This window comes from Paramacrobiotus metropolitanus, unplaced genomic scaffold (assembly GCF_019649055.1).
Source record: "Paramacrobiotus metropolitanus isolate TYO unplaced genomic scaffold, Prichtersi_v1.0 Parri_scaffold0000040, whole genome shotgun sequence".
In the NCBI taxonomy this organism is placed as follows: Eukaryota; Metazoa; Tardigrada; class Eutardigrada; order Parachela; family Macrobiotidae; genus Paramacrobiotus; species Paramacrobiotus metropolitanus.
Window position 1 is genome coordinate 130,279 of NW_026570260.1, and position 25,447 is coordinate 155,725.

Below are 25,447 nucleotides of genomic sequence, written 5' to 3' on the forward strand. Positions count from 1 at the left end.
GATATAAACAAAATTAATTGTTTGACGCACGAAACAGTAACCGTTTCATCCGATTCGAGGTGTACCAATCGAGAAAAGACACCTGTGTCTGTTTGTCATCGCATTTGTTACACATTTAAAAAATGAATCATTTTAAAAATCTCAGCACAAATTTCCTCATTTTAAAATTGTACGGGTTGTAGAACCTCGGACTGATGTCACGGAAAAAGTGTTTCTGAATACATGTAGAATTGTAGATGAAGCGCAGCGCTGCAAAGGGGAAGGATGTGTTTTTGCATTTTTTAGCAAAGAATTATATTTTATTGTGTTGGTCAAACTAAATTCTTAGTCAGTTAAGGTATGTAGGTAGCGGCGTTCTTGTAAAAAATGTTAACTCGGCCTCAGAGGATGTCGATCCACGTCGGAAAATTTTGTGTCGGTTAACAGGAAACCGTCTTCGAACGGTCGGTGTAACCAATTCGAAGATCCGATGAATTCAGGTACCTGTACAACAAGAAACTGTGAGTGTTCCGAGGATTATTTTTGTAATCTATGTATTAGTAAAGTCTGCAGAAAATAATCTTTTAGAAATTACGACAAATGACAAACTCATAGATCATCTGCCCGCATGGGTCGGTTTAAATACGAGTATAATCAAAATATATCGTCATATCCCTGATCCGGAGAACGGCGTAACGGAGCCTCCGGCAAGGCACGGACCGGCTGATGTCACATCCGCCGTTGAAGTCGCGCGCCCGTTTGACTGGTTTCCTTACCACCCCACAATCAGGCTTGTTTTTTTTGTGTAGTTGCATTTGACTGTCTTGTGCTTTCTGGCAGGTTGAAGGCAGTAAACGATGAGGTATGAGGATAATAATCAAAATTTCTACTTGTTGTCGGTAGTGTACAGTGCATCGTTTGGAAAAATCGGAAGTACTTGCATTTTACGTCGCCATCCGCATTCGGTTTTAAACAAAAGTGTACAGCAATAGCGAAAATGTGCAAAAAGTGCGTGTACTTCCTCGTGTAATACTGTCAAAGCTCTCGAACTACAACAAACTCCACTGATATTCAGGAGGGTTGCGTCGAGCAAGAGACTGAGAAAAAGGTATTTTGTCCATGTGCTTGAGTACAATGGGCCGGCAGAGTTCATCGGTGAAATCATCCCTTCGTCAGGCGACTCAGGCGACTGTTCATAGCCTTGACTACTGCTATGAAAAACATACAGATAGTCACGAATCCTCAAGACTTTGACAGTCTCCGAATTATTTTCAAGAATGTTAACATCCGTCCGTACAGTCACACCCTAGGCACACCGGAATTTCATTCATCAGCCCTCGCTTATCCAACGCAGAATAAGTTGTCTGGGTCGCTGGTGGGTCTGGCGGTGGGCGATGCTGTTGGGGCATCGAATCCGCTAAGTATGTCCGTGAGAATTCACCAATCGAAATGCGTGCAGGTGGGACATGGAGTTTGGAGGTCGGTCAATGGACGGACGATACATCGATGGCTTTGTGTCTTGCCGCCAGTCTTCTGATGACCGGCGAGTGTGATCCGTTTGATCAGACAATGCGCTATCTGGCCTGGTACGAACGCAGTTATTTGTCGTCCAAAGAAGGAGACGGACCGGCGTTTGATATCGGTATCGGCGCAAAACACCTTAGATAAATTTTCTATGTGGCAGGATAGTGTGCTTTTAAGTTTGGCCAGGACAGAAAATATCGATGTTTTGAACGAAAAGTACAATTTCGAAGGAAGTGTATATGACGCAGTTAAGAAAGAATTCTCTTCCGTCGAAAGTTTCGCAAATGCCGACACAGGTATGTAAAATCCACTACTCAGTAGGTAACAGATTTACTTTTGGGTGATGAAAAAATTGCTGAACATTAATAAATTTTCGCTATTACGAAAACCACCAAAGAAATACGAAAAATAGCTTTACGCAGCCAAAGCCTCCCAGCATCTGCACCGTACGGTACTCACTGTATGCACGCTAACTGATCTTCTGTTTTAGGTGGAAACGGAGGATTAATGCGTCTTGCGCCAATTCCGATATTTTTCTATAAAGACACCAATAGCGCCATACAATATGCAACCGTTAGCTGTGCGACAACACACCGTGCCGGGTTCGCCATCGATGCCTGCAAACTGCATGCGGCTTTAATCTGCGAAGCATTGAAGCTGAATTCGAGCAAATCCGCATTGCTAGACAACGATTTTTATAAGAAATTCTTTGGGTTGAAAGATCTTAACGAGGAAATTTTGGAGATTGCCAAAGGATCATACAAAACTCCGGCCGACGCTCCACCCGAAGGCACCATCGGTAACGCCAACGGCAAAGCGTCCAAATCTCTGAAAGCGGCACTGTGGGCCTTCCATGATGGTAACAGTTTCCAACGTGGGTGGAGCTTGCGGTTGGATTAGGCGGAGATACCGGTACAATTGCGGCTATTTATGGACAGTTGGCGGGAGCGTTGTACGGGCACGAACGAATTCCACGGAAATGGCGTAAAAAGTTGTTTAAACACGATTTTATACGAGATCTGGCTCTTCGTCTTGGCGAACGGGGAACTCCGCTATCTTCATGAACCTTTTACCTGGACTAAACTTTGACTGACTTTGTGCGCAGCTCTTGTACAGACTGTAATTAATGGTTTTCCTGAACCCAGCTAATACTTGAAATTCTATTTGTGTATTCTTTAATTACGGTCTTTCGGTGTCATTGCCGCATTGATTACATACTCGTAGATTCCAACATGTGACCTTTGAAACAATCGTGTATAGAGCACGTGAAAAATTACATTCATTCCGAAATTAAGGTGGTTCATCTTGTGTTTACCAAACATTTTGAGGAGACATTACGCAACAACGTTTATCATTGTTACTGTATTGATCTGACACGGCGGCATCTGTCATTACTTCTATGCGCACTGATAATTAACAAGCTGAAGTAGGAATTAAAGAGGTGCGTCAGCGTCTTGTTGTTTCATACTTGTGCCAAGAATTAAACAACGCTGTTGTGTCACAGTCAATTTGTCACGAAACATAAGAAACAATAAACAAATAGAAATTATTTGAATATTTGAAACTGGTCGTGGATCGCAAGAAATGCGGAGGCCCAGCTGTTTCTTGGAGCACCCCATGGCCTCTACAGACAACCGCAATCTCAGCGTACATACAAGAGTAGTTTCCAGTATCCACACAGCTGATGAAATATCGCAAAACTTTTTTGATCCGTTATATCGGATCAAGAAATGTACGCGTTTGCTTTGGTTCACTGTTTAAAAAACACCGGACATGCTTTGGAACACTCGAAATGTTTTGGAACAGTTATCCACAGTCTGAAGACTTTTTGGAGTTTTCGTCGGAGGTGATCTGTAAGGAGGTAAGTACTGCAACCTCTGTACTGTATTCGCATATATTTTTGGGGCAGATGTCGTCAGCATATAAGTACTGTATTTGCAGACGCTAGATATATGTAGTTCGACAGAAAGTTTACTGCATTTGACTTCTGGATCGATGGTCACTTAAGTTGCTTTAAGTACTTCATAATTCAATATGCAAGGGTGTCACCACATATGCAAGGATTACAGTATGTACGGTTTGTACCTTATGTTCTCAAGGATTCTGACTTCAGATTAAAATTCATGACAATACTTAATGGTAGCCTTGCGATATCGAAGAGCGTATTAGGATTTAGAGATCACAGATAAATCAGGTGAAGGCATTAACCACACGTAGGGGTATAAATGGTGTTGCTAGCATTAAATCTTTGCAACACGCTCTCTGTCAATTAACGTAAAACTAAAGTCAGCCAAATATTGGCTAAAAATTACTGTTTTTCATTTCGGTACAGATCTCTCCTCCTCACAACATCCACGTAGCCGAACATGGCCAATACCGGCACCAGGACAAACGCCGCCAGCACATAGCACAGTCCCGACCACCACGAACTCGTTCGGGCGAACATGTTCGTAAAGATCAGCGCTCCCACCACCGGTATAATACTCTGCATCGACGAGATTAACGACATACTCTTCCCAATCTCATCCGAATCGACCAGACCGCTCATCATGGATCGCACGCTGACATACAACAACAACCGCAATAATCCTAATCCCGCCCCCAAATACAACATCCAAGTGGTCACGGCGATACCGTACGTAAAGTATCCCAATATGGCGGATAGACAGGCGATAAACGAAACCAGTGTATCCGACACCTGCAGGTATTTCCTCAACACCAGCATCAGTACCATCACCGAAACAGAACTGACAAACCCGGAAACACAGGAAAATATTGAGTATTCGTATAGACTCCAGTAAAACGGGGCAAATTCCATGAAAAGCTGGTTGACCCGACTGTCACCACTGTCGCAGATGCCGTAAATGGCTAATGACAAAAATACTAGCCAAATGTGGAGCCGGGTTCCACCCAGCCGCTTTCGCCGCATCATCTGGAAGTTGTCTTTCAGGTTTTGAACCGAAAACAGGCTGCAAATGCCTAAAGTTTGGCCGCTGGAGGTGGAGTTGATCTTTACATCGCGGATCACAGCCCAAACGTAAACAATGGTTGCCAAGTATACACCGGCACAAATATATAAGGGCAGGGTTACGCCGTAGTACTTGAAAAGCACTCCGCCAATCAGAATGGCGCTGTTGGTAAATAAACTGTACGAACCGTCCAATAGTGCAATATTCATTGACCGGCTCTACAAAAGTTAAACTTTGATTATGAAAACCAAGTCATAACATGAGTGGACAATCGACATTAGTTCGACAAGAACGACGTGGTTAATGCAAACGGTAGGGTGAAAAATACATTTTATTGTAATATTATTACTGAAATATATTGCTGTACTGTTAGAACATTCACGTACATGATCGGTTGTATGGTCGCCGATGTAACTGAACATGGCCATGATGACAATCGTCCAACCACCGGTTATCGTCGTGACAATAGACCCTATCAGCAAATACCCTGGATGCAAATGGGGAAATGCTGCAACGGCTGCCGTGTAGCCTGCTGACAGTGTTGCACCGATCAGCGGCAGGATCATTGGTAACTTCCGCCCGACTTTATCACTCCAGGCACCTGTTACGTTTAAACCGGTCAGTACCAACAGAACATCACTTTTCTTAGTACTAATATAGCAGGGACTGGTTACCGACGAAAATGTTAAAGATGATGGCCGGGAGACTGCTGATCAGCGTGTCATACTGCTGGTAATCGGCGGTCATACTCCGCACGGCGTCGCCTTGAGTTTTAAATTCATCTTCAGTTATGAGAGCGCAGACATTGGCTGGAAACTGCAATGCCACCGAGCACACCTGGAAGGAGATTGTTTTTGCACTTTTTAATGTGAGTTTTGCACTAAGATGTATGTGTGATACAGGTACACTATATCTGTATATCTATATATTGCTTAATTGTAGTGTCGGGAATTGTCATCAAGAATTCTCACTCGGTTTTTAAGCAGCTCGATCCACACCGGTGTCGATATTCCCCATCCCATACACATAATCAACGCCATTGGTACCATCCGGTACGATGCGTAAAATGTCGATAACTTGGAAGGATCCCATTTCCCCTCACGAACTTCATTCAACAACGGCTGCTCATCGTCATCGATATCTTTGGGATGTTTTTCAAAGGGACCCCCAGGAACGGGATTGTAGACGAGCGCGGCGACTAGTCCGTCTTCAGTGGCTGGCTCCATGTTCGACGCATCCGGTTACGAAAATTACTGTACTGACATTGTAGTTAGGATCATGGCACGATCATGATCATCGGTACTAGATATACCGGTAACGCGACATGGACTTCGGTAAAGCAGCCTGAATTTAGTCACGAGGTAGCTGACTGATAAGCAGAATATAAGGAACAATAGGCCCGCGTCTGCTGGTTTGAACGGTCGCATGTTGTTGTCGGAAAAAGTACTGTTACCTTTACGAGCACAAGCAGAAGAAGTACAGCAGCTGTTGGTTTCGTCAATTTTCGTGCCAGTGTCACGGCATGCACTTTGCAGGCTAACACACCCCATCCTTGTGACCAATGACCATCAACTTCTTTTGGGACTTGAGAATACTTCATAGTGCATATATTCCAGAGTTATTGTGGTCTTAGTCGTATCTACATTAGCTAATACCATAGCACAAATGAAGGTCTGTTATGCCTTCATTAGTGCTATGCTAATACCTACAACGCAGCGCAGTTATGCCTGGAGATCAAACATGTAAAGTGTCCGGGATTCCCTTAATCTTCCGGTTTTTCCCCGAAAGCAGCGATTTAATTAAGCGGAATTTTCGCAAGTAAAGGTAATAAATTATTTTGAGTGTGATGCTTAGCATTCACCGCAGTGCAAAATGCTTTTGAAAATTAATGCTAACCGTAACTTTTCCTCGTAGAGCACCGCATACCTACATTAAAACTGTGGACATATTGTACCTGCAAAGCCATACCGCAATTCTTCGTATTTTCAAAGTGAATTATCTTGCAATTTATTCATACTTATCGACTAAAAATGACGTGTAATCTTTTATTAATTTTATCTTTTGCACTCGAATTGGTTAAATTGTGAGCATAACGTAAAATTCGTATCGAAGCCATGAACGAGAGAACAGCCATCCATGGGAACTGATCATAACAAAAAATCACAGCATTCACAGAATGCACAACAAAACAGCAGTATCACAGACAAATTAAGTCAGCCCTGGTGAATTGCCTCCTCAGGCCTTGATACTCTGATACTTGTAATCCTCCCGGTACACCGCCCGCCTCCGCATCACATCCACATAGCCCAACATACTCCACACCGGAACCAGCGCAAACGCCGCCATCACATAGCAGAGCCCCGCCCACCAGTGACTGGTCCGGGCGAACATATTGGTAAAGATCAGCGCGCCTAACACCGGCGTGATACTCTGCATCGAAGAGATCAGCGACATGCTCTTCCCGATCTCATCCGAATCCACCAATCCGCTCATTAACGATCGGATACTAACGTACAATAATAAACGCAGTAAACCGACGCCAACGGCCAAATAGAGCATCCAGCTTGCCCACGCGATCCCGTAGGTAAAGTACGACAACAATCCCGAAAAGCACGCCATAAACGCTACTAATGTATCGGAAACGTGGAGGTATGTCCGCAGAAGGTACATGGACACGATCACGCAACTGGAACTGGCGAAACCGGCAACGCAGGAGAAAACGGTGTACTGGTACAGTGACCAGTGGAAGGGCGGGAATTCCACGTACAGCTGCATGACCCGACTGTCACCCGATTCGCAAATGCTGTAGATGGCCAGGGCTAAAAGCACGAGCCACAGGTGGAGACGGGTGTCGCCCATCCGGGGTTTACGCAACATTCGGTAGTTGTCCTGCAGGTTGCGCAAGGTGAAGAGCGATAGGAGGCCAGGTCTTTCGCCACGTGTATGTATGGGCTGGTCGCGGATGACCAGGAGGACGTACAGAATGCAAGCCACGTACATGCCGGTGGCGATGTAGAAGGGGGTGACGCGACCCAAGTGGGTGTAAATCACGCCGCCCAGAAGACCGCCCGAATTCATAAACAGACTCAGGGAGCCGTCAATAATGGCGATGTTCATGGCGCGAGTCTGGAACAATATTATACCGCTTTATATATAGTACATAACCGATAAAAGTTCAATACAATAAATTACTGAGAAATCTGTAAGATAAACCGATCGGTGCAATAACGTTTCAATTTCTTTAACCTTTCAATTACCATAAATACTTTGCTAAAAAAATTATTTTACAATAATCTACAATTAGTTGGCGTTATCAAAGTACTGAGTGTATTACATAATTAAAAGGCAATTCCACTAAAACATTATTATTAATAACGGATTAATATAACAGTTTATAATTAATTTCACTACAGATACATACGCCATTTACAAAACTGATGTGAAATTTAGTAAGTAAACGGAACGGAGAATGCAAGATATTTTCGAAAACGTATCATGCATAGAAGTATGGCTAAAAAGTAAACGATTTCTCCGAAGAGATAGAGTTGTTTCGTCATCTGCTATGGCCAAGAATAATTGGATGAAATATTGGACAGGGAAACCTATTATGCAAATATCCCCACGGAAAGTGCGCTTCCAGGCACAATTCGATAAGAATGCGCGCGGCACATGGTTATTTGTCCATTACTGACAATCTTATCAGTCAGGAGCTGACATAAGTCAGTGATAAAGTGCGTGTGGACTCACATGGCTGGTTGTGTGATCGCCGATGTAGCTGAATTTGGCCATAAGGATAATCGTCCAACCGCCTGTCAAAGTACTTAGAATGGAGGCTATCAGCAGATACGCCGGATGCATGGGAAAATATGCCACCACAGCGGTGAAGGCCACCGCTAAGGTCATCCCGATCATCGGCACCACCATCGGCAGTTTTCGCCCGAAGCGATCGCTCCATGCCCCTGTTCAAACCATTTATTAAGTTGCTTAAATACTTATTCACCGGCTTATGTAAAACAAATGAGCAAAGAACGAAGTCATAACTGCACTAGCAAACACGATAGCAAATTTTTTAAAGTTAAAGTTGTAAATATTTTTTGTAGTGCTTCCAGGGATGCTTCTTTAAGTTTACTTAAGATTTCGAATGCCTAAACAACCTACGGCAGCGCGTGGACTTACCAACAAAAATGTTGAAAAAAATGGCTGGCAGACTGCCAATAAGGGTATCGTACTGCTGATAATCGGCCGTCATACTGCGCACCGCATCACCCTGCTCTTTGTACTGGTCATCCGTAATGTGCGCGCACACATTCGCAGGAATATGCAGACCAATCAGGCATACCTAATAAAAACAACAAAACGTTTGCAAATGTTTTAACGGAAATAAGCAAGAATTAGCTTAAGACCAGTCAATGCCAAAAAAAGGTAATGCCATAGAACATGCAAATAGTAGCACACCGCACCACCACGAAAGAATCATCATACTTATACGGATCGGTATAAAATTCAGCACGAACGTTATTGCAACTATAATTAACATTAAAATAAGACTCAATCATTCGTCATAACTCATAAATATTATTTGTTCCAACAATAAAATCCTCGTACCCGATTCTTTAGCAACTCGGTCCAAACCGGCGAATAAATCCCTGCGCCCATGCAGAGGAAGAAAGCGAACGGCACCAAGCGCACGGCGGCATAGAATGTGGGCAGTTTGGTGGGGTCCACTTTATCCGGCTCCAAGAGCGGTTTCTCGTCCTCCTCTACCGCCGCCTCCGGAAAGCCCTTATCGAAGGGATCCCCAGTTAGGGGGTTATGCAGAAACGCGGTGGTCACACCGATCTCTGCGGGCTCGTCGATCTGGGCCATTTCTCACAATCGCAGCAGTGTGTAGAAAATCGTCCAACGATCGTCCCGCGAATTCTCTTCCACTGAACATGTGAGAAATGCTCTGTCATGGCCAAATGCAAATCACCCACTTTCCGCTTAAGCAACGGTTACGATCATGTACAAGCAACGAAGTTTAATCAGCAAACTGATATCTTCCGTCAGCTGATCAGTTTTGCTGTTCAATGCTGCTGTACTGCAAAATGCAGCGAAAAGTGTGACAAGTGTGTCAATAATCCAAAACGCACGACGCATGCACTGCGTAATGGTCGTTTTGTGTACGGTGGTCATGTGTTTCTTCGTGCTTCTATCGACTTTGGCTTTAACACTCCCGCTGTACGTGCGTTGAACAACGTTGCACCAGCTGCAGTTAGGAATTGATCGGAAATAGCGCTGCGTTTTGGTAAACAGTAGCCGCACGTGCGAGTTATTTAATATACGAGTTAATATCGACTCGTATTTGTTGACGTTATATAGATATAACTAATACCGTACTGGCACTTATCACCACAAAAAACTTTGAGCACACGCTTCTGGCAGGGTAGTTTCTTGTTAGCATAACTGCATAAGTACTCGTACCGCACAGACATTCGGGGATTATTAGTCATACAGCAAAGCTGCAAATATTAATAACCATCCATCCCATGATCCCACTGATTGTGCAACGTTAGCAAGAGAACCGAATTCTATTATTATCGTATCACATGCCCATGGATAAAACATGGGAACCTGTTTGTGATTAATATGATTTTGGACTATCCGAATGGTTTATTTGATACGACTACAGTACGCGAATGTGATACAGTAGGCTAATCCCAGTACACTGTTAAGTTGTCCTACGATGGGCTGCTGGACATTGGCCATCCGATAGTTTATTTATTCATAATTATCATTCTTTACCGAGATAAATTTGCTGTTGAATTTCTGTGTCCGTTTAAAAACATTTTCAATAATCGATCCAAGCATACCGACGGCTTTTTTCGGCTCAGCGAAAATGCAAAAATGATGTGACTATATCTGTTGCTCTAAGTCTAGAATCCCAGTAAATCGGTAACGAAAGCCAGTTCGAAAAGACGGAAAAGTATACTTTAATAATGGAAGTTGACAAATGTTATGTTGATAACAACTGTCAGGTTATGAGCTATCCTGTTACAAAACGTTTAAAACATTAATTAAATGATATTTCAGTGTGTCAAACCCCACTGCCAGCAAAAGATAATACAATATTGCAAATATTATATTTCTGGTTGCACTATAGCAGTTCAAAATTTCTGATTTCTAAGCTTTAATCGTCTGCCAAGCTACAGAGTAAATACAAACGTTCAAATGAACGCAAACTTTCCGCGATCTTAGTGTAAAGGGATTCTTTTTCTTTTTTTTCACATAGATCCACTTCCACCATAACACGAAAGAATTTCAGATTCTTTAATTACCGTTCAGTTCACTGTTCACGTTGCTGTCTTTTTAAGAACACTACGACAGTACTTGGAATAACAAGACAAATATCCCTGCACAATTTCTCAGATATATCACAAACTAACAAGTCCAATGGGATTTATTAAAAAAATACAATGCATAATTTAAAAGCGGAAAACAAGGAGACTCGTAACATCAGATCAATGCGAATTCGCAACTGCAAAGGAAAAGAGATTCATCCTCGATAGGCAGCGTCTTGAGAAGAAGAGTATTTAGCATAATAATTTAAATGTGAACAATAATTCACGTGTATTCAGCAATTCTATCGAATGTGAGGTAAGCAGACCTTTCCGGCGATCAGCTCCGACACCACGGTAATCCAAAGTGCCAGCACGAATAAAATGTACGAGATCCCCACTTGGAAGCTGTTGGGCAACTGGAAGGGATCCCCACCGATGGCATCCATTGAAAACCCCAGGGGAAATGTTACAGCCACCAAACAAAAAAATATCACTGCAAAATGCAAATTAATTATTCAACTTTTCATTAATTTTTTAAGCAGAAATTTGAATAAGCAAACAAAGCCACATGGAAAAATTGTTGACACGGACCGTGGTGGTTCCCTGTACAGCTTCGTTCAAAGTTAAGCCTTTACATTACCGCGACAACATTTGTGCGCCATAAATAAGCTCAACCGGATATACGTGCTTAACAGGAGACGACACAAACCCATCGAGCAACTCTCCTGGTGACTTTTAGACCGCATTAAAGATTAAACTACTAAGAGCGCACAGCGCCATTCTGCTGCTGCGTATAATTAAACAACGAAAAAAACAAGTATGCTTACTGCCAACGAATCCAATCCAGCGAGCCGCATTTGTCACAGACGATCTCCATTGCGATATAACGAACAGAACGGACGTTATAGTGGATGTTAGTATTCCTAACACCAGAAGGATCAAGCTGAACGTCCACTCGGTAGGCAAAACTGAGGCTTCGCATGTGGGATCACGACCGTAAATGATGAAGCATGTCTCCAGCAGTCCAATGCGAGTTCTACCTACAAACAGCACGCCCTAATCAGACCCTTTTAGTTTGGTTTACAACTGTACCCTATAGGCATAATGCAAACTGCAAAATATCTTTGCTTACCTCCGCCAATATCACTGACGATCCAGTCGGGAAGAATTAAGCTCACCAAGGCAAATACATCCGCCATGACGAAAAATAGTGTGGAGATGGCATTCAACTTGTCCATTGCGTACAGCAAATACTGTTTTACAGTGTACCTGATTTGTGGTGGAATCGCAGGGGAAACTAAAGTTAATTACATAGTTAAGAAAGCCTGAATTTGTACCGTACAACAAAGTTACACAACCGAAAAGACTGAAAAGACTAAGGAGAGTCAAAATAATCAAAAAAACACTCTGAACATGATCACAGCATCAAGAAAACTTGGAAAACAGTCCAAAAAGTTTCAAGCTTCGTTTACGTAAGCGTCAGCGCCTAGGCGCAAGCAACTAGATTATGGCCTTATTTATGGGCGCCTCCTCTAGGAGAAGGCAGCGGCAAACAGCGGTGAATTTAACGTAACCGCAGTTATTTAGAATATACTGTATTTAACTGTATTTAACTTCTGTTTTAACATGTTCTCGTAAATACGAGTATCAATCATGAACCTTCAATAGGCATTAGCCATTACACTTAGCCGACAGCGATATTACTATTTTAATAATTGCAATCTTAAAATTAGTCATTCATAATATTATGTTATCGACCTTTGTCACTGGGTTCGGTATGCACGCCCTATACAGTCTTGGTTTGTTATTCCTTTTACTAACAATTCCACAGTACACTAGTAGTTTTTCTGCAAATTCAGTAAAGGTATGTGCATGTCCATCCGGCATTCACATTCCGATATTCGATTAACATGGTAAATTAATTCGTTAATTTTACGTTATAGTCATTGTGTACGGAATGTATAAGCATTCCAGTATAGTGCCCTTTAATTTAGTGGAATGCCGACTGTTACCGACATGAGAAAAGATCAATAAAAATATACATAGGTATTATCGATCTCAAATCCTACACGTTTAGCGCTCGTACTCGAAGTAGTGGTGCAAAAAGTAGAAGTATTGATCAATACCCAAATGCTAACCAATACACACCTTCACATAGTTTTCCTCCGTGTGGATGCGCCTCTTATATCAAGACAGGAAGCATTTTACTATAATACATTTCGCAATTAACTAATGTGGACTTATATTTAGTGGATCCCTGCTACGTTGCTCCTTCTGTTCCACTACGTATGCAAAAATATTTGTTATTACGTATCTGTTATTATAGTAAACTGTGCGAGTTTCGAATTGTATTCTTTTTGTGATAACGACTATGATCGACTATCTTGGGCGCCATCCATAAATTACGTCACGCAAAAAATTGGACATTTTGATACCCCCCTCCCCCTGTGTCACCAATGCTAACAAACTGAGATCCCCCTGAGCGTTACGTAATAAAATGAGAACCCCTCCATCGATATAGCATGTTGACGTCATCATCGTAACAAATTTTTAAAGCCCCCCTCCCCCTCGTAACAAACAGTAACGCTTTCAGGACCTCCCCCCTCCCCCAACTTGCGTGACGTAATTTATGGAGGGCGCCTTGTATCAAGTTGTACGCACGCAGCCCTCCCTCCGTCTTGTTTGTTGCATCCGGTTTAATTTAATGTACAATTCACAACGATAGCCACATTATTAGCCAGTGGCTGGCTGCAGTCTGCATTTTTATGTGCTGTACATCATCGCGCACAGCTGGAGGACGTTTAAATTTACTGGTGACCGGTCATTCCCGGTCTGCGTGTCTTCGGATCAAAAACATTTTTTCGCTGCGATGCGTACACTCACAATCAGATAACCACCGGAAAACCTGTCGTGTTAGCTTTGCTTGTTCTCTATGTATGTTTTTCAGCCTTCATTCATCAACGACGATTCCAAAAGATAATTACCCACCACGATTTTACTGTAGCCTAGAAGAAAACCACAGCAAAACCGCTTCAGCTCGTGTTAGACTTTTTGCAGTTTAACAACGATGTATGTATGTCGGAATGCAAGAAGCATTGCATGATGATGCGCAATACAGTAATTACATTTTCGTGATACTGTGCTTGTGTTTACAGGGAATGCACAATCAAATTACTCGGTATGGAATCTTTGACGGGCGCACGTGGACGAAGTGTACCTGTACAGCAACATACATCGCGTTATCAGTGACGCTAATGACCCTTAATTACTGTAATTGATAAGTCTGCTCCGTTGTTGTTGTGTGCTGCAGCTGGCCTTGTGCAATAACCGGCGCATGCATGCAAACACCGCAGTTCGGCATCTGTGAATTTTGATTACGCCGATATGTTGACCATCATATCGGCAACCCAGGAAGAATGAAATTACTGCGCACTCATGGAAATAATTCCGCGTATTACGGGATGCCTTATCACACTTATCAGCTGTAGCATGCTAAATTGTGCAGCGTCACATCAGCGCCAGTTGAGCAATTTAAGAACGGTATCTGTTAATGGCATACTTTGGATTCCTTCCTCACAAAGTTCACTGCCGATTTTTCTATGCAAAATTATTATTTTTTTATTTTTGCTTGAACTCGTTTCTTTATCGTTTATGTTTGCTCAAAGTTTTGTTGATCGATTTGCGGATTTCGCTGTGATATTTTGCTATCAGTTATCATGCTAATTTCAAAGGATTCAGACAGGGCGACCGAAACCCAGGTCCACTCCGACGAGGAGGACGAAGTGGGTTACGAGCGCCATGATCATGCGGCGCCGACTATTTATAAACCGCATCAACAAGAAAATGGCTATCCTGACGTGCACCAGCCGCATTTCCCCAATGGACACACGCCAGCCGATTTAGTAGTGGCGGATGTTCATGATCCACAGGATACCGGTGAGCGGTGCGGGATCGCCTGCTGCAAGCCGGACTTCCTGCAACCGCTAAAGAACATGAAAGTGTTCTTGGTGTGCTTCGTTATTGCCGGTATCGCGCAAGGTAAGTACTGAACAACACCGGTACAGATAAAAAATGGTTATTACACCGATAAAATATTAGGATTAAATTTCTTAGCAAAACAAAACTGTTTTTGTAGGAATGTTTTACACATACTGGAACATGTCCTTGTCTACCATTGAAAAGCGCTTCCAAATCCCCAGCAAGACCACCGGCATCATCGCTGCTATCAATGACGTTAGCCACATCGCGGTGGTGCTCTTCGTAGCACACTTCTGCGGACGCGGCCACCGCCCGCGGTGGATGTTTGTTGGATGTCTGACTGTGGGCATCGCCGTGCTTATCTTCGCCACGCCGGAGTTGTTCGCTGACCGCTGGGACGCCGACACGTCGACGATAGTGTCGTCCAATTCCACGGGGAATAAAACGTTCGACAAGGAGATGTGTCTGTCAACGGCACAGGCCAAGCAGATTGCTGACCAGTGCATCGCCGATGCGCCCAATGAGGTGAATAAAAACGCTTGGACGTTTGTGCTGTTGGGCCTCGCGCAGGTCATCCTGGGTATCGGAACCACGGCACCCATTGTATTGGCAATGCCGTTCATTGACGATAACGTCAAAACGAAAAATACACCTATATATTTCGGTGAGTTATTTTAATTTACGTAGTAAGTTTTTGTTACAGTATTAAATTGAAACTCGTGCGATTGGTGATGGTTTGCAGCTTTGGGAATGACTGGACGATTGTTTGGGCCACTTATCGGGGTGTTTCTGGGGTCATTTTGTCTATCAACATACATCGATTTGTCAAGTAAGAATTTTTTATTAGCCATTACTTTATCTAGCAACTGTTGCTAATAAAGGTTACATGTTTTGCAGAAAAACCAAATATACCCCAGACGGATCCACGATGGATGGGCGCTTGGTATCTTGGCTTTCTCATTACGGGAACGATAATCTGCTGCGTCTCGACGCTGTACCTGGTATGAACACTTCGATTTCATCTGGTCCAGTTATTCATGGTTTGTGGACTATTCCAGTTTTTCCCGGCTAAAGTGCCTGATTCCAATCCCCCATCTAAGAAAGCTGACAAAGGCAAAGCTGAGAAATTACAACTCACGGAAAAAGTGGCCTACAAACCGGTGGTAACCAACACCAAAGCTCCGGCCAAGAAACAAGAAAGCCTGAAAGAAATGTTTGCCGGTATAGTAAATTCTTGTGATTCTGGAGCGCATATCGGCCAGAAATTTGACTGTTTGGAATTTTATATTCAAGCATTTTTTAGCCATTCCGCGTGATCTCAAACGCCTCCTTGTCAACAAAATATTCATGTGTCGCGTTGTGAATGATTGCATTGACATGCTGGTCGTATCAGGTATGGACTTGCAAGTCACAACAACTTGCAGTAAAAGTAGTTGATAGTTCTGATTTAGTAAGCAATAAGCAATAATAGAAAAACGCTTTTGTTTCCCTTGGATAATGATTTTTTAATATCGGCGATGACGTAAAAGCAACATCATCGGATTATAAATATTGAAATACGTTTTGGGCCTTTCTAAAGGTCGCATTTTAAAGAACTACTGGTAGTGTAAAAATGTACGATTTTTTTAGGTTATTTCAGTTTCGCACCGAAATACCTGGAGTACCACTTCGGTGTGTCGCCAGCAGATGCCGGTAAGGCCAAAGGTCTGACCAGTATCTTAGCGGTGACCTGCGGCGCTTTTATCGGCGGATTCGTTATCCGCCGTCTGAAACTGCAGCCAAAGCACGTCGCGTTGTTGATCTGTTTTTCCTCCTTTATGATCTCCATATGCTACTTTTTCCTGATGCTGGTCAGCTGTGATAGGCGAAATCTGTACAGCAGTCCCGGTGTTGACTCGTACGTAACCGGTTACCTACAGTACTTACTAGAGCAATATATTACCAGAGCAATACCACCATTCGCAAACAAAGCGCGATTGTACGGTGGAGACTTTTTGTACAGGATGCTGATTGTCAATACGCAGTGCTCCAACAACTGCTATTGTGATGGACGACCTTTTTCGCCAGTATGCCATGAAGAGACCGGTATCAGCTATTACTCGCCTTGCCACGCCGGCTGTTCGGAGGTCTTCGTACGAGACAAAGTTAGTGGGTTTGTGTTTTGATAAAGCCATATTTCTTACTGATAAAATATTGCAATAAAATAATTCGTTCCGATTTTATTTAATTATTGACACCACAAGAATTTTAGCATTCGACAAATCAAATTTGGCATTACTTTGTCACGTTTACTTTTGACCCACTGTAATTTACGTTCTAAATACTGCTCTTGGTACTAACTTTGTACCGTACAATGTAAGTATAAAATGTTCGTGCTTGTCCTTTTACAGCCATGGTTTAAATTTCTTAAATCCTAAAATGGCTGAAGAAAAAACTGCTGATGAGTTAATTTTGATTTTCGGTCGAGTTGTTGTTACTTGCAAAATTCTTTTCGTTGATCGGCATTTTATGATTGTATATGAGTGTGTTTTCATTGCAGGTTAAATACTATACAAAATGTTCGTGCTTGGCCAATTCTGACTGGAAATACCCTGAACCGCTGGACGGCATGACACCCACACAGTTCGCTTTTATTACGGCCATAACCAACCCTCCCAAGAGCCTTCTAAGCGAAAGCTACGCGGAAACCGGCGTTATAAGAAATGACACGGTGAAGCGCGGATGGTGCGAAAACAACGCCTGCCGCACCGGCTTCTGGATCTACCTGATTATCGGCACAAGTTTCAAATTTATTGGATCCTTTCCGTTCTCCGGCAACCAGATGCTGTCTTTCCGGTAGAACAGAGTCCTACACTTTTCTCACTTTTTCATACATACACTGTTGTATTTTGTGCAGAATTGTGGATCCGGATCTGAAATCGCTGTCGAAAGCAGTGAGGACGTTGATGGCGTCTTTATTCGGTAAAAAGCCGGTTTTATTTACCCTCAGATTTGCGAAGAATTTGTTTAATTTACGGAAACTTACGGAATTTGTTTAATTTACATTGTATTGATTAGCCTTCATTCCCGGTCCGATTATTATGGGTGCTGTGATTGATTCGGCATGCCGGTTGTGGAATACACAGACCTGCGGTGCGAAGGGTGCCTGTTTGATTTATGATCTGGACAGTCTCCGCGTGAAGATGCATTTGATTGTCGCTATTGTGAAAACAATTGCCTGTGTTATGGACTTTTATGTAAGTCATCCTCACAAAGTTAACGTTAAATATGATTACTAAAGATTAAAAAATGAAGATATTGGGCACAATAAGTTACTGAAATCGAAACCATCCATAATGACATCGCAGTTTCTGTGGTTTGCTTTTACTTTGGTGTTACGGCATTGCACTATTATTAAATTTTGATTCTGCTGATTTAGGTGTATTACAAAGTGCGAAATATGAAATTCGAGAGGGACCCCGTAGCAGCTGCCGAACCGGCTGAAGAACTAGCCGGTCCGAAAGGTGACATCAGCGGGAGTGTCAAAGACTTAACGGCCAATCACTAAGAACTCACGTGAATTTTATTTCGTTGCACCATTCTGTCGATACGAAATACACTTTCACATCCAAGATTGTTATGTAAATACCCTATTTATTTATGCACATTTTTATAAAAATCACAGTGATTCACAATAAAGTCCCATGCTTGGCGGCGACATACTGCAGTATTCCATTAGGCGACAAAGTGCCCTTCCTATCACATGGTGTCGTCGTCTCGAAGACTGCCGTGAGATTGGGCGCCGTATGCGAACGATACATAGCGGCGCTGTCCTCTACAATTTGTGGTCGATTGCGCCGTAATACTTCCGAGTATTCGAGGGTCTTCAGCTCTGATTTGGGCGTCACTGGTTCGCAGCCGGGAGTAGCCAGCCCACGGGCCCGGATTCCGTCGGCCAGGGTTTCCACTTTAGGCGTTGGATCGCCGATGCGGCAGACTGGCCAGGGCGAACGTGCTGCTCTTGATCAGACTAGTGCGGCGGTCCACGGGGGAGAGAGTGGCGCTACTTGGTAGGGGCAGGGTCACCGGTCGGTTGGCGGCGTGTCTGGGTGGAACCGTCGTATCTGCAATAGTTTCACAATCCGCGAAAAATTCACTTTGGCGCACGATATGGACTGAAACATCGTCGGCCAGAACTGCATCGCGTGAATACTAACTACTCTGTATGTTCAAAACCAAATATGCTATGCGCAAAGGAAGGTTTCTGGTGCATTGGAGTCGGAGTGCATAGGAGCGACCTATGTACAACCGTGTGTCCTTCCTACAGTACTTATGGATTCTGTTGGTTCTGCCACATTCTCTCATCCAATGCCGTAAATTTTTCACTTAATGTGAAGCGCTAATACTTTTGCTATAGTACCGTTACTCTTGTGTTTACGCAATCTCGAGAATTCGCTTCCTTACTTGTTCCGGGCTATTTCGATGCGGTTGCTTCCATTGCTTTATGTTTTAGGATACGACTTAGCATCAACCCTTGTTTTTTTGGATTTGTTTTTAGTAAAGGATACACTCAGCAAATTTAAGATAAATTTTGACGTTGTGTGACGTCAAGCTATCACTAGCCGGGATAATTATGAGTTCCGGCGAAAATGACAGAACCCATGGCTATTAACTGGCGCCAACGAGCTGGCCGTGTGTCGCTTAAAAGTTATCTAATTCGCCAGCTAGAAATGCGAAATAGTTCAATCTTCAGTTTAAATGGCAAACACTCACATGTCTGCAGCATAATTTCCGAATAGCTGGGAGGCAGAATATCGCGCTGGATAGGCAACTCCGGCAGCGTAGTACACTGATCCGCCGTGGGCACCAGCGCCAATGCGGGATCCCAGTTGGATTCCCGTGCATCCATCCCGAACACTTTCAGCACATTATAATGCACGGTAGCTGTCTGAATGGACAGCGCAATGCGCAGTGGCGCCGCTAGGAGCAATAGGACGCAGACGATAAACATCCATCGCCGGCGCCACCACGGCAGTCTCTGTGGATCCCGGACGACGACCACCTAAAAAAAGTATCCCATTTTTGAGCATATTTGTATCAGCAGCTTTCTTGTATAAACACAATGGATGGCGTAAGCGCGTGTTCAGCCGGCAAATTAAGATTTATTTCATGATAGCGGGATGATCGAGCGCCCGGCACGCGTCTTCTTAAGCAGTTGGGGAAATCAGGATGACATTTATCGGGGCTGGGATGATCGCGGAATGAGGGAGAAAGAGCGTTTAAATGGGAATTAAATGCCATCTTCAGACTACTGTGTGTATGTGTGTGTGCATGTTGGTGTGTATTTAAGTAAGTCTCTACAAGACAAACGACCTCATCAGGAAAATCAATATCCATCAGATCCATCCCCTCCCGCATCTCCATGTAGTCATCACGGGCTTCGTACTCCTGAAAGAACTGCTTCCGCTGCTCCTCAAACTCTTTAGCCGCTTCGCGGGTGAAGAAGACAAAGGATTTACTAAAGTGGATCCGGGCCATGGGCTCACTGTGCAATCCCTCCAGTTGGCTGGACACATCGCGGAAACCGTGGCTGAGGAAGTTGTAGCGTCCGACGCCGCTGCAGCTGTTGATACGCCGATAGGAAACGTTGGAGTGGATGCGACTGCCGGCGGAGGCCGGTGAGGAGTTGGAGGAGTGGCCGTGACGGCAGGGGTATACGGCGTAATGGTACTGCAAAAAACAGACAAGAGGTCACGATATGCGCTTCTGCACGGTGAAGAGGTTTGTACTTGAAGGTCATCGTGGATGGTCTGGCCGTTGATATACTCGTATTAACTTTATCGTGCGTGAAGGATGGGCTCCGTTTAAAAAGCATAAACTGTGCTGAAGCAGTAAGCTGTGTTGAAGAGTTTATAAGGAAAAAATGAGGATCTCAAGAGGATTACTTATTTAAGTATATTAGCAGCAGAATGGTGCATGTCTGCACTGCATGAGAAATCGCTTGACTGAACATAATTAACATCGGCTCACCAAAGATTTTCTTGCCACTTATTTTAAATTGTTGCGCTAAATTACTACTAAAACACTTACGATTAGAACATACGTATATTATATAATCTTCTTAAAGGTCATCGAAAGTGGAAACAATAGCACTTCAAAACGAATCAAATCACTATCTGCAACATACGTTTTGGTTAGAGTACATGCTAATCTATGACAATATCTATCAAGGTCTCTATTGTTTATTTACTCGTATGTATGCAGCATTCTTGGCTTTGTTTTATTTCCGTGAGCAGACATCTACAAATAAGCACTAAGTAGCGACTTAGTCAGCATCTGATGCCGGCGGAAAGTATTTAAAGGTTGCATTGAATGCCGAACGGAAATTCACTCAGAGTTATTAGGAAGAAACCTTGCGCGTTAATGGGACATGCGAGAGAGGATAAGAGGGAGCACTGATATCCCTCCGGCTTTGACTGCGCACCACATCTACAAGTACGCACTGTGTCCACATGTATTCCGGGTTGGGTTTGATTGTGTTGACAGTAAATTTGCCTGGGCGATTAAAACACGCAGTTGGCTAATACGGTTGGCATGATAAATATATATGTCAGCAAACAAGAGGTTTGTTGCCCGTGTCTCTCCGTAGCTGTCTACTCTCTATGCACATTGCACAGTTTGTTAAGGGAGATGGGACTATGGCAGTGTAGTGTTTGTGTTACTACGTTTGCATACTGACAATAGGGAAAGATCGCGCTGAGCATAGCCCGGGACTTACACAAGTCACTTTCCACCAAACGATGGGCAGCGATCGTTTCATCTTATCGATCCACAGCTGAATTGATGGGATACTGATGGTAATCACGTCTTCCTGCTTGGAGTAGTACTGCCAGTTCTCCATTAGGTAGATTATGTAAAACAGTGATGCGAAGATGATCGGCACGGCTAGATATTTCTGTAATGGCAGACATTTATCCATCTTATGCCGTTAAATGTCGTCCATTTAACGATCTTGTAAGTTGTACCAATAAAAATTTCCGAAAAATTTAAAACCCAGCTTTTGCCTTTTTGTAGAGCAATCCCAATCAAAAAACAAATTTCCTTATTTATGCGTTTAGATAATTAATAATTATTTATTTGGTCGGTTTTGTTTAAAAAATCAAAAATTGAAAAACCTGTTTGTTTGTCCAGTAAAGCATTCACGAAGTACTAATAGCAAAGCGTGTGTTCATGGTATGCAATTCATAAGACCCATATAAGATCAGGGAGGGAAATTGTTGGCACTTAATTTTCAGACGTACGCGGTGAAACACCTACTCTACAATCATTGTCGCTTATTTAGTAAAGCAGCGCATCCTTGTTACGAAAATGTCGGTATTTATTTTTTGTGCTTTCGGATTATTGAAAAACAAAACAAAATCATCATTACTTTTCCTGATAGACATACGTACTGTGCACTGATATTCGCCGTTCTCGTAATCGCTGTTCTTAAGGTCATCATCCCGCGCTAGTATTTGACACCATGTTGATACGGCAATGAAGGCTGCAATGTGAGAAGACGCAACACTCACAAACATATAATGACAATGGCCCACTTGATTTACAGCCTGTCGTCCTGCACAATAGCGTGTAGTGCGCTTTAGGCCAACTAAGCGTATTGGACATGGTGTTACACGCCATACCGACAACCGTTCCCGATAGTAAGGCGCACTTGGCATTTCCGCTCTCAAATACAGCATGACAGAAGCTCTTGCGTTGCGGTTTTATCTATACGGGAAACATAACATGAAAAACCGCATTGCAAATGATGCCTCAAGAGCGTGCTTAGCATAAGCATCTCCCGACGCGATCAATATAACGCATTACAATAGAGTGTTCGAAATTCACACGTCATTAAAATGCTCTTATATAAAATAACTGCTGTTAAAGCCGAATACTGTTTATAGTTTAAATAAAAAAAATGCGCGCCTTGAGACAATGGAAATTTAATCAAAACTTACCACTTCCGGTTGTAAATCTCCAAAGTTAGTGGTTGGTATGGAGATAACCGGCGACGTGGATTGGCTTGTCACCGGCATTTTTATCCCGCGTGTATACAAAAGAGTGCAGTATGTGTGTATCGTATATCAGGATAAAGAAGGTTTGTGATCAATTAATCGTTTATGCGTGTAGTTAAGCGAATCATTCCTGTCCAGAGCGGGCGCATCTGTAGTATTAATCCAGTGAAGATTGCACCGTCTTGGGCATGCTTAGAAACGGGAATAAAAGACGGAGCTGGGAAATGGCGTTACGGATCGCTTGGTCGGCTATGTGGCTCTGCACAGCCATCCAGTCAGCCCAGCCCGGCACAGTCGGGATCATGCAGCAGCAGCTGCGGAAATGCAGAGAGCAACGCAGAAAATGTCTTGTTGCTCCCTTGATAATTAGGCCTGTGCGTATCTCCGGCTTAGCTGCGCCATTGATACGACTGCCAGTCACTTCAAGACGGGCTTACAGCATCCGTGATTCCCGGCGCATTCCCGGCGCATGCACTGTAGCAAGAAAATAGATGGTATTGGATTAATTTAGAATGGATTGTGTTGGGATGGTCAGTGTTCAAGGGTCCTTGTACAGACTAGTAGTCATCACCAGTTTAACGAGACTTTCCGTATAATATATTTGGCAATATATATACCACTATTTTGACCAAAAGACAAAGAACACCAATATAGTATTGCTGCGTTTTTAACACGATATATATACTGTAGTTTTGTTATTCAAGCTCAACATTACTGATTTGCTTGTAATTATAATTATCCGGCGCAGATTCATTGTTTCAGATTGAGACGTAATAATCCGAGGTCATACGCACCTTGCATTTGTCGTTACCTGTGTGTTTCTGACATTTGTGTTACCTGTGTGTTGTTAAATTTTAAGATGCAGCATGTCTTGTATCGCTGGAAATTTCCAGTCACTCCACTATCAGTCTCAAGACAAAATAAATGTCATCCTAAGGTGGCATCAGATGTCGCTATACGCTTTCATCGCCCGAAACATCGTCATAATTAGCAGACCTCAAGCATATCCAGCTTTATCATTCCCAGTCTGGTATTGCTTTAACAATTTTTTTGGTTCGAAGTCCAAAGAGATAAGCGATAACCAATAACAACACATACCGATAGACTTATGCGAGCGATGTTTGAATGCTACGCTTACTAGTCACGCATCACCGGTAAAATGCATTTATCGTAAGACGATTTGCATGAGCGGCACCGGAGACCCGAAGAGCAGTGAAGGGATAAAGAACGAGAAATAACAGGAAATTATATTGTCTTCAAGAATTCTGACTAAAAGATTTCATATTTTTCTTACAAAATAATTGTCGCTTTAAATTTTCTACAGAGAAGCTACGTATTACGCTGCTAATTGCACGCATAAAAGGGAAACAATTAGCGCGATGGATCAGAATGTTTTGCACCGCTCTTCTAAAAAATATACTGGGATGTTTTTCGCAAAGAAGGTTTCGCCTTTGTCAAAAAATAATTAATTAAGAAAATCAATTAACTAATTAAGCAGATCAGTTGCTAATTGAGTGTCAGTTCATTTTGTAGCGCTGAATTAGACTGGAAACGTTTACCGTTGTTAGCCTACATGGTAAAGCACATTTCTGAATTAATTAACGCAGTTTAAACTGTAACTGCAATTAACGTACGTAGATAAATTACCTAATAGCCTGATAATGGATTAATTTTTAATTGCTCATTTAGATGCTTATATATATGTATTAGAGTGTATGTGCGTAGTAGACTGTTGTTTTCATGACTTGCATGTCTGATGCCGTGATGCGTATTTGCAAAACGGAGCTGTTCACGCGGGTATTTGTAAAACGTGCCGTATCTTTCCTTCGACCAGTTAAAAAGCAGATCGGTTCGGAATGTTATGAATCATAATCCTGGTCAAAACAATACCAGACCGGAGATAAGAAAGCCAGAAGTGATTGAGGACGCGTATTTATGACGAATTTTGAATAAGATGATTTTGACCGGTTACATTGCACTCAGTACCTGCAGCAGGAATACGAAAATTCGACGTCTTAAGTGCAGTGTGAACGGTATTTCGCCGCGGTCTTATCACGGTGCTGACTGCGGGTTTTTTCTTTCCGCACGAGTCAGTCATGTGACGATGGTTTATTTACTGTTTTTATGAAATTAACATTATCTATGTTTTTCGGTTAAAATTGGTTGAGTCTTTTTGGACGGCTATAAAAAACCCTCTGGATGGTAACTGCTGCTGCAAATACTTGAGGGCAACTGTACCACAAATTTGGATTAGTGGGAGCAGGCCTAGGTCAGTCAACAGGGGTTGACAATTAAAGTAACTGCTTGTTGCATTGCTAACTGACGCTTCACATGAAACGCACCAAACTGGTGCCGGACTAACCTTCGAATGCAATTGCATTCATTCAGGACCCTGGCTGTGTAAATTAACTCGGTCACTAAAGGTCACTGCACGCAAAATAGATTCCAATTGCCAAAGATTCCCCGACAAACTAGTTTAAAAAATTACTTGTTAACAAAGTAACTAACTGGCTAACAAATTTCCATCTTTCATTATTTTCTTAGCCTGCACTATTTAGTAAAACAGCGGAGTGTCTGTGCTGTAAGGCTGTAAGCGTATCTGCGTATGTGCTGCTGCTTGGACAGTTTTGTCGACAACATC

The 25,447-nt window shown here is 42.9% G+C and overlaps 5 protein-coding genes across 6 annotated transcripts; 2 read left to right on the forward strand and 3 right to left on the reverse strand.

Moving 5' to 3' along the window:
- Window positions 1-750: 750 nt before the first annotated feature.
- On the forward strand, window positions 751-2,833 carry LOC129590524 (ADP-ribosylarginine hydrolase Tri1-like). 2 transcript variants are annotated; one of them, XM_055485799.1, is made up of 2 exons: window positions 751-1,799; window positions 1,994-2,833. In XM_055485799.1, exons 1-2 carry the CDS (start codon window positions 1,655-1,657, stop codon window positions 2,401-2,403), a joined length of 555 nt encoding a protein of 184 aa, XP_055341774.1. In that variant the 5' UTR covers window positions 751-1,654; the 3' UTR covers window positions 2,404-2,833. The 2 variants fall into 2 exon arrangements, with proteins under 2 accessions (XP_055341774.1, XP_055341773.1); XM_055485798.1 differs by having other exon boundaries at window positions 751-1,621.
- Window positions 2,834-3,549: 716 nt separating this feature from the next.
- LOC129590578 (uncharacterized) lies at window positions 3,550-9,590 on the reverse strand. The gene is made up of 8 exons (XM_055485879.1): window positions 9,078-9,590; window positions 8,649-8,811; window positions 8,220-8,431; window positions 6,714-7,598; window positions 5,444-5,713; window positions 5,147-5,309; window positions 4,859-5,073; window positions 3,550-4,690 (listed from the first exon to the last, which is right to left on the reverse strand). The coding sequence occupies exons 1-8, from the start codon at window positions 9,336-9,338 to the stop codon at window positions 3,812-3,814; spliced, it is 3,048 nt and encodes a 1,015-aa protein (XP_055341854.1). The 5' UTR covers window positions 9,339-9,590; the 3' UTR covers window positions 3,550-3,811.
- A 1,183-nt stretch (window positions 9,591-10,773) lies between these two features.
- LOC129590520 (uncharacterized protein C16orf52 homolog B-like) lies at window positions 10,774-12,232 on the reverse strand. Its single transcript, XM_055485790.1, has 3 exons — window positions 11,925-12,232; window positions 11,620-11,832; window positions 10,774-11,285 (listed from the first exon to the last, which is right to left on the reverse strand). The coding sequence occupies exons 1-3, from the start codon at window positions 12,028-12,030 to the stop codon at window positions 11,095-11,097; spliced, it is 510 nt and encodes a 169-aa protein (XP_055341765.1). The 5' UTR covers window positions 12,031-12,232; the 3' UTR covers window positions 10,774-11,094.
- A 1,442-nt stretch (window positions 12,233-13,674) lies between these two features.
- LOC129590486 (solute carrier organic anion transporter family member 3A1-like) lies at window positions 13,675-18,460 on the forward strand. Its single transcript, XM_055485742.1, has 13 exons — window positions 13,675-13,861; window positions 13,948-14,830; window positions 14,928-15,434; window positions 15,513-15,599; window positions 15,668-15,771; window positions 15,829-15,991; window positions 16,074-16,163; window positions 16,400-16,667; window positions 16,773-16,914; window positions 17,310-17,605; window positions 17,667-17,731; window positions 17,828-18,006; window positions 18,189-18,460. The coding sequence occupies exons 2-13, from the start codon at window positions 14,509-14,511 to the stop codon at window positions 18,315-18,317; spliced, it is 2,352 nt and encodes a 783-aa protein (XP_055341717.1). The 5' UTR covers window positions 13,675-13,861; window positions 13,948-14,508; the 3' UTR covers window positions 18,318-18,460.
- On the reverse strand, window positions 18,312-23,097 carry LOC129590487 (transmembrane protein 151 homolog). The gene is given in 8 exon segments (XM_055485743.1): window positions 18,312-18,717; window positions 18,719-18,873; window positions 19,523-19,811; window positions 20,123-20,479; window positions 21,528-21,704; window positions 22,201-22,292; window positions 22,432-22,516; window positions 22,750-23,097. Coding segments are annotated over 8 exon segments (1,512 nt in total). The 5' UTR covers window positions 22,828-23,097; the 3' UTR covers window positions 18,312-18,438.
- Between the last annotated feature and the right edge of the window lie 2,350 nt (window positions 23,098-25,447).